At 41.2% G+C, this 12,946-nt stretch overlaps 1 protein-coding gene across 2 annotated transcripts in view; it reads left to right on the forward strand.

The window, feature by feature from the left end:
- The window catches only part of kitb (KIT proto-oncogene, receptor tyrosine kinase b), a 19,270-nt gene continuing 6,324 nt past the window's right edge, over positions 1 to 12,946 (forward strand). Inside the window, exons 1-19 of one of the 2 annotated variants that reach the window (XM_054778655.1) lie at positions 1 to 188; positions 2,279 to 2,554; positions 2,633 to 2,917; positions 4,082 to 4,221; positions 5,041 to 5,209; positions 6,467 to 6,656; positions 6,735 to 6,850; positions 6,923 to 7,037; positions 7,520 to 7,707; positions 8,054 to 8,160; positions 9,299 to 9,425; positions 9,528 to 9,632; positions 9,713 to 9,823; positions 10,342 to 10,480; positions 10,572 to 10,639; positions 10,731 to 10,822; positions 10,991 to 11,113; positions 12,565 to 12,676; positions 12,785 to 12,884. In XM_054778655.1, the coding sequence (XP_054634630.1) occupies positions 119 to 188; positions 2,279 to 2,554; positions 2,633 to 2,917; positions 4,082 to 4,221; positions 5,041 to 5,209; positions 6,467 to 6,656; positions 6,735 to 6,850; positions 6,923 to 7,037; positions 7,520 to 7,707; positions 8,054 to 8,160; positions 9,299 to 9,425; positions 9,528 to 9,632; positions 9,713 to 9,823; positions 10,342 to 10,480; positions 10,572 to 10,639; positions 10,731 to 10,822; positions 10,991 to 11,113; positions 12,565 to 12,676; positions 12,785 to 12,884 (2,633 nt within the window). In that variant the 5' untranslated portion in view covers positions 1 to 118. The remainder of the gene's footprint in view (positions 189 to 2,278; positions 2,555 to 2,632; positions 2,918 to 4,081; positions 4,222 to 5,040; positions 5,210 to 6,466; positions 6,657 to 6,734; positions 6,851 to 6,922; positions 7,038 to 7,519; positions 7,708 to 8,053; positions 8,161 to 9,298; positions 9,426 to 9,527; positions 9,633 to 9,712; positions 9,824 to 10,341; positions 10,481 to 10,571; positions 10,640 to 10,730; positions 10,823 to 10,990; positions 11,114 to 12,564; positions 12,677 to 12,784; positions 12,885 to 12,946) is intronic. The other variant, XM_054778656.1, reaches the window with a different exon arrangement.

The following is a 12,946-nucleotide window of genomic DNA, read 5'->3' on the forward strand; positions in this document are numbered from 1 at the left end:
GGCTCCATCACAGAAAGCTCTTCCTTTAAACGCTCATTAGAGTGTGACTCTTTGTGGACCTGTAGTCTTCATTGTTGCTGTGCAGGATGGCGTCAGGCACATAAAGTGGAGAGCCGACATGAAACACTTCAGCATGAAATGCTTGTGGATTATTTTTGCATCACATTTGGTTCTCCTGCCACTGACAGGTAAGAAACACAAAGAGCTGTCTTGACAGTTAACTTATTCTTTGCATAGTGATTTATGCGTACTTGCAGTAAAGCTTTGCTCTCGTTTTGGGATGCATTTTTAATTCATTATTGCCATATTGGATAATTTAGACTTGATAAGTGTGTAAGATCAAACAATGCAGCATGTACACCTCTTTAAATGTCCACTCCCTGCATATGCCCGAGTTGTGTTATTAACATGTGTGAATTATTTGCTGAGAAATTAGTGAAATGTCCTACAAAAATGCTCACAAAGTTGGAATAAAAGCTCAGTAGGAATTTACCACGTCTTAATGTGTTCTTAAGTAAGTATCTTTTGCATAATCCTGCTCACAGGAAAGAAACACAGACAGAGTAAATCATAAATGTGAAATGTGATCCACATAAGAATGATGTTTTAGCTAATGTTTGAGTTGCAGAAGTAAATAAACGTTCCTGGAAATGTGCTGGACTTTAACTCAACCTGTCAGTTCAAGTTTACAGATCATATCAGGGCTCATTTGCATAACCACCTTGTAGCTAGGGAGGGAAAGGGTGGAGGTGTAGTTTCTTCTCCTGCTAGGCAACAGGTGTGTGTGTGTTGTCAGTTTGAAGGCAATCAATTATTCAGCGCCCCGAAATGATAGCTTGTGTGCACTGAGCAGAGCAAAGATGGTCGAGTTGCACAAACAAGCTGACAACATCTTGCATCACCTCTTCAGTAAAGGTCAAAACATTTTCCTTTTCAAACCCCTCCCCAAAAAAGCAGATATTGACATTTCAGAGTTACTGTTGCATCTCCATCCTGTAGAGCTTGGCCCGAAGGCACAACAGTCACATGAAAATCCTGTTCTTGAAAAAGGAGCAAACATACATGAGGAGAAGGAGAGAGAAAGCTACGATGGAAATGTTTATTCATCTTAATGGAATGACTTTAGGGGCCTTCGGTAATGATTACTCAGCTGTAGACAGCTCATACTTATTGATTAGTCCACTGAGCACTATGTCTTTGGAGGCTGTGTGCAAATCAAAGCATGCTATTTAATCATCACATTAAGCTCTGCATTGTATTCTATTGCATTATTTTATAGCCCCTCAGCTAGTCTCTCTACTACAATGCACAGACAGGACAGTCTGACTGAATTACTATGGAAACTTACTGTTTGTTTGTTGTTTGTTTTTCCTGCTCAAGTCACATGGTCACCCGCTGCTAGGCAGCTGCTCAACACAGCACAGACAAGATAGTCTCATAGTTTGGGGGCTTTTTGCTACAGGGCCTTCTGCTGGATCTGGTGGGGCATTGTACAACCTGCCCCGGAAACAAAATCGCAACAGCTTGATTTATTTCTTTATCTTTCTTGCTGTTCTGCATCAAGGTCATTCTTACTTTATTTCAGCATTTGTCCTTTAAGAGCTGAAAGTTTATTACAAATCATACCCAAAACCAAATGTAGTTATCCCGGCTGAGGACGAATGGGAGAGACTGCTTTTGTACGTTTACCAGCAGCCATGAGTGATAACCATGAACGCCAGTCATTTTATTTGTACGAACATAAATTTTAGTTCGTAATTGTAATAATTTGTAATTGTGAATAAAATAGAAATTTTTTTGTACAATCTGTTCTTTTACACCGCTATTGGTAAAGCTATATGCTAGCTTTCGGTGGTGTGCTATTGTTTGTTTTCAAAAAACGTGATTTGGAGCGTGTTGCAGAGTCCTTTTAAAGGTGCTGTCTGTCATGATTGCAGTGGTTGCGCTAGCATTCAAATATACTATATCCCGCCCTCTTCCTGTTCAACCATGACCAGGTAATTGTCAAGAGCTTCTCTGAGACTGCATGTATGACGAGCATGTGTCTGTGCACGAGCCGTGAGTGAGTGACAGCCATTAACGCCACTTACCCTTTTCAGGCCGAAAAACAAATCACATTCCATTTACACATAATTGTGAAGACATTTTACTTGACAATCTGTTTGTCACTATTGATACCATCTGTTAAGTGTTCTTATATTTTTTGGTTTAAAAAAGTGTTATCTGGAGCCAAGGAGGGATAGGACCTTTAAGACTAATTCCATGTCTTCTGTTCCAGTGTGGTGCAAACCCATCATCTCCCCCAGTGGGCCCCACATTGTTGTCCCCAAGAGGGGGAAGCTGGAGCTCTATTGCCATGACAATGCAACCATGCCTGGCGTGCCATCCAGGTTGAGGTGGCAGAGGGAGAAAGCTCGCCGACTGGAGGGTGAGGTGGAGGAGGGCGGCGTGGCTGTTGTCAAGGTGCCTGCAGTGCAAGCCTACCACATGGGCCGCTACGCGTGCGTCAACAACAGCACACGAGAACGTAGCTCCATCTACGTATACGTGAAAGGTGGGTGTTATAGGCCACGAAGAGTACAGTATGCATTCATAGACTCCCATGTCAACTCTCCTCCTTTTATCTGCGCAGATCCTGTTAATGCCTTCCAGCGCACCATGGTCAACGTCATCCTGGTGCGGGCTGGGGAGAACTGCACCATTCCCTGCCTCGTGACTGACCCGGAAGTCACCCTGTTGGCTTTGCAGACCTGTGACAGGCAGCCTTTGCCCTCCGCCATGAATTACTGGACCCACCGCGAGCAAGGCGTTATCATTAGCAATGCAAGGAAGGAGTTTGAGGGGTGCTACGTGTGTGTGGGCCAGAGAGGTGGCGATAATGTGACATCCAGCCAGTATACTGTGGACGTACGGCAAGGTAAAGAACATCTTTGTTTGTCATTTGAGCACTAACGGTGTTAGACTGAGTGGGTGCAGGTGGGAAAATGTTGGAACCAAGAGCACAGAGGCCCAAGGCCGAGCGTGGCATTAGCAGCACAACTGGCCACACCTGTGTTCATTTTTTAACACATTTAAGTGTAAAAAGAGGTTAGCCACTGTGAAATTGACAATTAATAAAACCTGATAAAACCAGCTGATAAAAACAGACAATATGTTCTCATGCTGTTCTTTTCTTAACAGACCTTGTAGAGGTTGTCTTTCTTTTGAAATAACTTCCAAAAAAAAGCTAAAAGCACTATCGCAAGTTCATATTTTGATCTTTTGAGTTTTATACTACTTTAGAGACATAGTTTTTCTGAAAATACTTCAAATACAAATTACCGGTACATGCATAGTTTTAGAGTCGCGCTGGTAACATACATAGATATATAGTACTGTATACACATGCATACAAAGGCAATTAAAACATAACCTTGGTGGAGGTAATAAAAATTCAAGCCTCTCACAATATTGACAGAACATAAAGTGGTCATTGGGAAGCTCACTAGCATATAAAACAGGCCAGTACAACTCTCAACATCACTGACAAATGAAGTGTTGACCTTCATGTTTCTATTTGTCCCCGCTGTGCATCACAATGTCCAAACAAAGACAAGCTAGTCTCCTTTTTGACTGATGCAGAAAGGGAGCGCAGAGTCGGGTGTGGTGAAGGACGTGGAGATTAGGAGAGCCTCATATTAAACAAAGCTTTGTAACGACACATGCACGTTGTGTTTGGGCTAAATAGAGTTAAGACAACCTTTGTCAAACACGAGAGCCAAAGTGACGTCAGTGACATTTATTGATAGCAATTAATCAAGCTGTTTACGTCTGCCTAAGATTGAGGATATGCAAATATAAATGTGTGAGAGTACATGTGTGTGTGTGTGTGTTAATTCATTTCTTTCCAATGACACTCTTGAGGCTCTTTTATTTAATTGGTTTCATTTGTATGCATATGAATTATGTTTATGCTTGTAAAATGTATTCTTTTAAATGGGAACATTAGCCAGCCTAATTATTTACAGAGCCTGAAAAGAAATGTTTAGGGGGTCCTAATGCATTTATTTGTTCATTTTGTATATTTTTTCCTTTTAACCAGTTCCAGAGGTGCTTCCGATCATCACATTGTCTCAGAAGGACAAGGTTATCTTGCGGAAGGGAGAGAAGTTTGAAGTTACTTGCAGCTCCTCCAATGTCAACCCAGACTTTAATGTCAAGTGGGACTACCCTTCAACAGCGGTGAGTTGGAATCAATCACGGCAGCAAGTGGCTACCCCCCTAAACAACACGGGTTACTTGTGTGTAAGGGACAACTAAATATCAGGTAGAGGGCAACAAACAACATGTCGTGTTTAACTCTGGACAGTGTAACTGTAGGACACAAACATTAGCAAGACCAGCATAGCTATGTGAGCTACAGGCCATGGGGTATGAGTCTATGAGCAAAGAGGTTTTTCCTTCATGATGATTGATGAACTTCAAAAGCGACTGTTTGAAAAGTCTCAAAAGTGAAGCAAGCAAACAAGTGAGGGAGATGATTAGGTTTTTCTCACATTTGGTGGTCATAAACAACCTCTAGGCACACATATTAGTGTTAGAACATCATTACAACATCATTATGAACAATGAATAGTTAGAAAAACTAAAGGACAAACACGAAAAATACCTCCATCCGTTTCTCATGTTTGAACACCCCATATTAATAGTACACGAAACTTCAAGAATGCTTTGAGAGAGTTTCTTCAAATGTAACAAAACTGCTGTTCGGCTGCAAGGGTGATTTGATTTTTGTGACCAAAGGTCACGTCCATCCCGTTCTTCTTAATGTGACAAGTCAGCCATGCCTGAAGGAAATTTTATTAGATTGGGAATGAACACAAGTTAATAAAGGCCAGCAAAGGGCAGCTTCTCTAAAAGTTGTCGAAAAAACACTTTTCTGACCGTTTATAGACGTGTCAGACCCTGTCAAGACTTGCAGTTTACAGTACTTCTGAATTAGTCACAAAGTTCTGAACCCTGCAGAGTGCAATGCTTAACTCTGCCCCCTTTGCCCTGTAGCATCCAGATGAATCCCACACCTCACACATCCTGTCAGGGTCTCATGGTTATCAACGGGCCTCCCGGCTCGTGATTCCATCTGTGTACCGATCAGACTCGGGAACCTACCGCTGCTCAGCCCACAACGAGAGAGGCAGCAGCTCCACAGGACTACAGCTGAATGTCTGTGGTGAGAATTACGTGTCCATGCATATACAGTTTGAGTGTTCTTAAATGACCTTACCTGTTAATAAAAGCGAGATTGATGCCATATGATACAATTTGCCTTCTTCAATGGACCTATTAGAAGGTTAATGTCGCAGTAATAAAGGTAAAGCTGTTAACTGTCGAAATGATGTCATCCTCTGAAATGTGTGCCACTAAAAGCAACCTAAATTGTTGTTGACTTCTTACCTAACAAAGAAATCTACTAAACATAACACTGACACGCCTTAAAAATGATCTTTCTTTTGCATGTTATGCAAATAAAGTGCCCGAGGGGGACATCCACTCTCAGCCAGTTGGGGCATGTCAAGACACGACTTGCCAACAAGACCACGGCCAGAGGGAGCCATGTTTGAAGAGCGTATAGAATGACAAAACAAACAACAGAAACGGTCTACTAACAAAACAGGAGAAGACTTTCTGGTACACCACAAAGTGGACTCATTAGTCTTGTGTCAAAGGCAGATTTAACATAAAACTGAATCAGTTCAATCCATTAAACATGCCTAGATAAGGTGATAGTGTGGTTTATTTTATTTGACCTGCAACTTTTGGGCTATAAATTGTAGTTCCCTTGGAAATTGTGTGTGAATTCTAAGAGAGGCTGCTACCAAGCATAAATGCCAACGACAGAAATTAATTTCATACAGCATATCATAGCTGATATTGGCATGGACCATTCAAATGTGCCCCTTAGAGGCTGTGAGCAGTACAGAAAGGACATCTGAGTGATATAATTGGACCCTAACCTCCATTTTCCACTAGTTGACATGGCTGTTGCTTTGATACGTTTTCAATGGCAAAAGCAGGCACTACCTGGTACTGTTTCTCATACTCAGGATTCCAATATTGACAAGCAGATATCACGTACAGTGGCGATCAAAAGTCTCAACACACATTCTCATGATATTTGTCGCTCATTGGTCCAGCAGCATCACCACAACTGTGTCATTGAGGATATGTGGCAAAAAGTGACCAAAATAAACACACGCATGATAATATGATCTTATCCTGCTACTAGGCTAGCTCTCCTAGCATGTGTCTCCTGACCTTTCACACCTTATTTGGATGTCATAGTTTTCCCCCTACACCAAGGAGGGTAGCGTAGTGTAGTCAGTGTAGTAGTAGTGTAAACACGCAGGTCTTGTTCCTTTGAAAGTGAACAGCTCCAGTGTCAAATACACAAAACAGTGTTTGTTAACTATGTAGTATCTCTATACAGATAAAGGGTTCATTACCATGTTTGGCCACCCAAGTCCCATCCGGGCCGATGTACAAGAGGGGGAGAGCCTGAGTCTCAGAGTGGAGTTTGATGCCTATCCGGCACCCAGCTCCCTGTTCTGGTCTTACAACGACAAACGACTCCTCAACACCACAGAGCACGTCATCACAATCCACAAACACAAATACAGGTATCTCTGTAACCTGTAATAGGATTCCAGTACAAGTACACACATCTGCATGTAATAATGAATCAAATTCATTTTCAGGTTCACCAGTGAGCTGAGACTTGTGAGAGTTCTTGGCTCAGAAGGTGGGATCTATAAATTCTTAGCCAGTCACGAAGACGCATCCTTAGAACATTTTTTTCAAGTATATGTCAATAGTAAGTCCATTTTTCAATATTAACACAGTTTAAATGACAATCTTTGATAATGTTGTCTACTCATTTTACAAGGCAAGCCAGTCATCATTGCCCAGGAAGGGCCAGTCGATGGTCAGGTGAAGTGCGTGGCTGCTGGTCATCCAGTTCCTAAAATCAGCTGGTACCTGTGTGATCTTCCTCACATAAGGTATTATGCTAATATCACCTACATGCACTGACAGTATGGCTTTTCAAAGTGTGTGGCAGAAGGCTTTAAGGGAGGCGCAATTGCTTGAGAAAAATCAAGAAAAATATTATTCAAACCTGCTAAGCTAACTTTATTTATGTATAAAGGCGAAATGAATCGATTTTAGTACCGAGCAGTGAGAGATTAAACTGAGTCTGGTGTGAGCAGAAAATATGCTCTCCAAGATCTGTTTTTCGAGGAACACAGCTCATTAGCACTATACATGCAGACCTACAAGACCCAATAGGGCTTCTTACTCAAACCACTGTTAGACTGTCTAAATTCCAGCATCAAGGTTAGATTTTGGGGCAACACACTTAAAATACACTACTGTGGGACGTCTGAGACTTAAAAAATAGTACATTATGAGATCTTTATAATTTGCTGTATATCAGTGGGCACACAATGTTGCATAAGTGATCTTGTTAATTACCTCTCCACAGGTGCTCACAACTGCCCAATGCCACCCAATGGGAAACCGTAGAAGTCACCATGGTGACAGAGTCCACCTTTAGTAGGAGTGAGGTGGAGAGCCGGCTGAACATCAGCAAAGTGCACACCAACTACCATACGTTGGAGTGTGTGGCCTCTACGGAGGGAGAAGAAGCCTTCACGCTCTTCTCCATCAGCGGTACCACATCGTTAATATCGCCAACACACACACATTTAAAGCAGACAGCAGAGAGGCGGTTATCTCATAAATCCCTGCCACAAGCATACACACAAACAAACCCTTTGACACCAGTGTGCACGGAGGCCAGGTGTGTGGTTACTGGCTACAGATTGAATGAGATTAGATTATGCTGACAGTGCAGGCTGGGATTAGATGGTGTTGGCTCGCTAATCCAGGACACACAAAACAAACACCACTGCTGCAGCTGTCTGTTTTAATACGGTGTCTCAATATTGAGCCTGTGTTGTGTGTAAAGATGTGTGTGTGTGTGTACCTCCTCATTGTGGCTTTGTTCTCCTATTAGAGCGACTCGTCCCCCATAAACTGTTCACCCCGCTTCTAACTGGCATAGTGGCCACCGGCGCTTTCCTCTGCCTCTTCCTGGTGGTGCTGCTCTATAAATACATGCAGGTAAGAACCTAATGTCACATCATTATTTCACATTAGAATGGATTTAATCCCATCGTCGTCCCATCTACGGTTCCTAGCAAAAGAGGTTTCATTCATCTGCTGATGTGTCATGTCTCCAAAAAGTCACAAGCATCCTGCTCAGATGAGCTTCTGCAAACAATATTCTTTATCCTTTTTTGAACATCTAAATGTATCGTAATGAAGATGAAATGACTCAGTCAGCCATTAGAGAGATTAAATTGACACGCATCTGGAACAGCGTGACATCTTGCTCTTATTCCAGTGCAGTGACTCAGACTTCTTGAGAACAAGATTACTGCCTTACATCAGCATGTAAAGCGCATGTGGAGCAACCAAGTGTGAAATTACACAACCAAGTATTTTTTGTGAGCTGCCTAAGTCAGAAAATGTAAAAAAAAAGAAAAAGTAGTACTACTATGTAGTACTATAGTTTAGACTTCCCTCACAACAAGGTTCTCCGCTCATGACTTGGAAGCAACCTGAGTGAAGATCCGCCTGTCTTTTCTTGCAAGTGACTAAACAGAGCCACTACCATGTCCTAGCCCCCCACCCCCCAGCTGCTCTTAACAAGGCTGTTTTTGGGGGGGGGGGGGGGGGGGGGGGGGGGGGGGGGGTTAAGTGTACTGTAATTCTTGGTATTTTGACTAAAGTACTGTATGTTTCATGTTACTGAGACACATTTCAATCTGTGGGGAAAATGTTTTTTTAATATAGTCATGGCCAAAAGTTTTCAGGGTGACTTAAATTCTGGTGTTTCAAAAACTGCTGCCTCAGTATGTTTTAAGGACACATTTTACATGACTGCCATACTGTATACTGAAAAAACAAGCAATTTTTGTGGGGGTCACAGAAATGAAAAATGAAGCAGCAAAGTTATTGAAGCACAAAATTTAAGCCACTCATGAATTTGATCCTAAAATCCAAAATTTTTGGCCATGACTTTATGTCTCCATTAAATTAAAGTCACCAATAACCTTGTTGGCAGAGGTATTAATTCTGATCTGATTGTGCAAGTGTACCTAATGTTAAGGCTGGTGAGGAGTCATTAGTAGAAGAGCTACATGTAACTGTTGTCTCTATTATTAAGCACCACCTCGTCCTCTCCACTTTTCAACAGAAACCAAAATTTCAAATCCAATGGAAGGTCATCGAGAGTATCCATGGCAACAACTACATTTACTTTGACCCCACCCAGCTTCCGTATGACTCCAAATGGGAGTTTTCTCGACAGAAGCTACGCTTTGGTATAGCACGTTAAGCTTTGTGTTTTCACTGCAGGCCCTCTTGTGTTACTTCCTGTGTTGTCATTTCTTGTAAAAACTACAATCATTTATGTCACCACGCAGGAAAAACTCTTGGTTCTGGGGCTTTTGGCAAGGTGGTAAGAGCCACAGCGTACGGCCTGTGCTCGGTGGACACGGTTACAACTGTTGCTGTCAAGATGCTCAAACGTAAGCGCAATGAAAGGTTTAATCAATAAGTGACACCCTAAGAAGATGCTTCAGTTATCCCCCTCATGATGTCACTGCAGCCAATGCTCACGCCACAGAGAAGGAGGCGCTGATGTCAGAGCTGAAGGTGCTTAGTTATCTTGGCAACCACATGAACATCGTGAACCTGCTGGGAGCCTGCACCGTAGGAGGTGAGACGAGCCATCTGAAAAGCTAGATGCCCAAAAAAACAACAAAAAAGTTACATTCAGTCTAGCGTTCTGGCTTTGCTTTGCTTTGGCATGACTTAATTATTGATTTCTTTATGGCTGCTTGAGGTTGCTGCAATGCAAGGTGGTTATTATGCTTTTAATAGCGATCCAATATTGAACAGTCAAGTCAATGGCAGCCAGCCCTAACATGAAGATGTAGATTGAGTGCAGTGAAGCAATAATATCTACCTGTCTGGGCGTTGTCATCGACCACACTGCAGCATTTTGATGGATAGCATATAAGTAGAAAGAGTTGAAGGTGGTGATGGCATGAAAAATACCCATTAAAGCTATTGAATAATGCTTTTTTTTAACATAAAATATTGGTATTTTCTCACATAGTCAACTAACGCTCTAATGAACTACTTCTAATCACAAACAGTATCCACATCTCAGAGCATGGTGTTTTTTTGTATCGTTGCAGTCAGATTTCCATATTTATAATTCTGCACTCCCAGGTCCAATTTTAGTTATTACTGAATACTGTTGCTATGGCGACCTCCTCAACTTCCTGCGCAGAAAAAGAGAGGCCTTCCTAAATTCCCAAATTGGTGACAGCTACTATCGCAATGTCTCCAAGCACGCACAGCCAACAAGGTGAGGTACAATCATGTACAACTCATTGTGGGAATGATGCTTTACAACATATACTGTGTAATACTAATTATATATGCATGTGTGTGTGCAGCAGAGAGGTGACTGGTACAGGATATATGCCAATGCGTCCATCTGAGAAAGAAAGATCCTCCCAGTCAGGTAAGAAAACATTTTCCCATCATGCATTGCAGCAAAACTGCACATCTACAGTACAGCTTGTAGAAGTAATTTTGTGCCTAATGTCCTTTAGATGATGTAGATGAGCTTTCTCTGGATGCTGAAGATCTCCTCAGCTTCTCCTACCAGGTGGCCAAAGGGATGGAGTACATCACTTCTAAAAACGTAAGTCTACAGGAAGCCGTCACAATCTTATCCAACAGAAGGTGCATCAAACAGTCAGTTTGTTGGTGACTAGCAGAACCAGTTCCAAAGTCAATAATACTCACATCCGTGTTGCTGTTTGCCCGTCGGTGTGTGTGCATGTGTGGGCGAACATGTGTGGGCGTGCAGTGCATCCACAGGGACCTCGCAGCCAGGAATGTTCTACTGACTCACGGCAGGGTGGCCAAGATCTGTGACTTTGGCTTGGCACGGGACATCACCACCGATTCTAGCTATGTGCTCCGAGGCAACGTGAGTAAACACATCCTCTCTTCCATCATCCTTTTTCTTTCCATTCTTCTTCTTCTTCCTTTGGAAGTGCTGCATTTGTGCACAGAACACAGGTCACGTGTTTATTTGGATCAAATAGTACATTACGGTACTTTATATATGAAAATAATAAATAACCTTCTTTCACTTTTGATGAAGTTTTTTTTTCCTGATTTTTTTTCCCTGTAATTCAAAATACAGTTAACAGTTTTGCACTGACCTTATTGTTATTTTACTTATTATTATTATATAGCAGTGGTTCTCAATTATTTTTTTGCTCACCCTGGAGGACAGATGTTTTTTTACACCAATATGGTGTACTCGCATTATTATGCCATATATTATCATTATATTAATGAAAAAAATGTCTCAAAATAATGTGACAATAATATCGTTTATCTGCAATAATTTGTAGAACAATTATTGTGCATAATTTTTAATAATATATAATTTTATAATATATTATATAAATATATTATATATATATAATATATATTTTTATATATAAAAATTATAGAATTATGGCAGTATGCATGTTGGCCTCACAATCAGGAAATTGAGGATTTGAATATCTGTTTGCATGTTCTCCCCGTGTGAGCGTGGGTTTTCTCCAGGTACTCCAGGTTCCTCCACATCCCAAAGACATGCATGTTAGGTTAAATGGAGACTCTAAATTGCCCATAGGTGTGAATGTGAGTGTGAATGGATGCTTGCCTGCACCAGCACATATCGATAAATTTGAACGTTTTGTAGAGTAAATTAATTTCAGTAGATCAATTCAGAAAGTGAAACTCTTATATTTATTACATTCAGTACATGGAGTAAAATGCATCAAGAATTTCTTAATTTAATAATTTTGATGATTAGAGTTTACAGCTAATAAACACCCCAAATTCAGTATCCATAAAATTAAAAAAAATTGAGCAGTTCAATATTGTAAACTACTGGTTCACACTGATCAAAAAAATGAACTGCAAAAACATCCTGAGTGTTTAATTGGTCTCTTAGTCTTAATGGAACTCCTGAAATGAAATACATTTTGCATGATATTCTAATTTATTGAGATGCGCTTGTATGTTTCCCTGTGATTTGCTGGCAAACAGTCCAAGGTGTACCCTATCGCCCGATGGCAGCTGAGATAGGCTCCAGCTCCCCCGTGACACTAACGAGGACAAGCAGAACAAAAAATGAAGGGATGGATGTATAAATATATTACAAATATATCATCTATATATTACAATTATACACTGTACACAAAAATGTTCAGGCTACATCTTGAAAAAATAGTGTTAGTGTTGATTTCATCAGCTATTGGAAATCTTTAGACCTCGATAGCAATAAGTTAGAATCATTTAGGGAAATGATTAGAGGAGCAAATGGCAAAAAAACACACACTCTACACTTTGAGTGTAATGTTGTCTCTGTTCCTGCAGGCACGTCTTCCAATCAAGTGGATGTCTCCTGAGAGCATCTTCGATTGCGTCTACACATTTGAGAGTGACGTCTGGTCGTACGGCATCCTGCTATGGGAAATCTTTTCTTTGGGTAAACTTTCAAATTTAGATCAGTTTTAGAATGTAAAAAAAATACAGTATATTCCCATACCATACCATATCATACAAAATTCCAAATGTGTGTGTGCGTGTGATGCAGGTAACAGTCCCTATCCCGGGATGCAGGTGGGCTCAGCATTTTACCGACTGATTCAAGAGGGCCACCGGATGAGCAAGCCTGAGTTTGCTCCCACTGAGATGTAAGCTTGTCTTCCATGATGACAGGTCTAGAATTTATTTTCATGTTGATAACAAAAACATG

The sequence above is a fragment of the Dunckerocampus dactyliophorus genome, chromosome 6 (genome assembly GCF_027744805.1).
Source record: "Dunckerocampus dactyliophorus isolate RoL2022-P2 chromosome 6, RoL_Ddac_1.1, whole genome shotgun sequence".
In the NCBI taxonomy this organism is placed as follows: Eukaryota; Metazoa; Chordata; class Actinopteri; order Syngnathiformes; family Syngnathidae; genus Dunckerocampus; species Dunckerocampus dactyliophorus.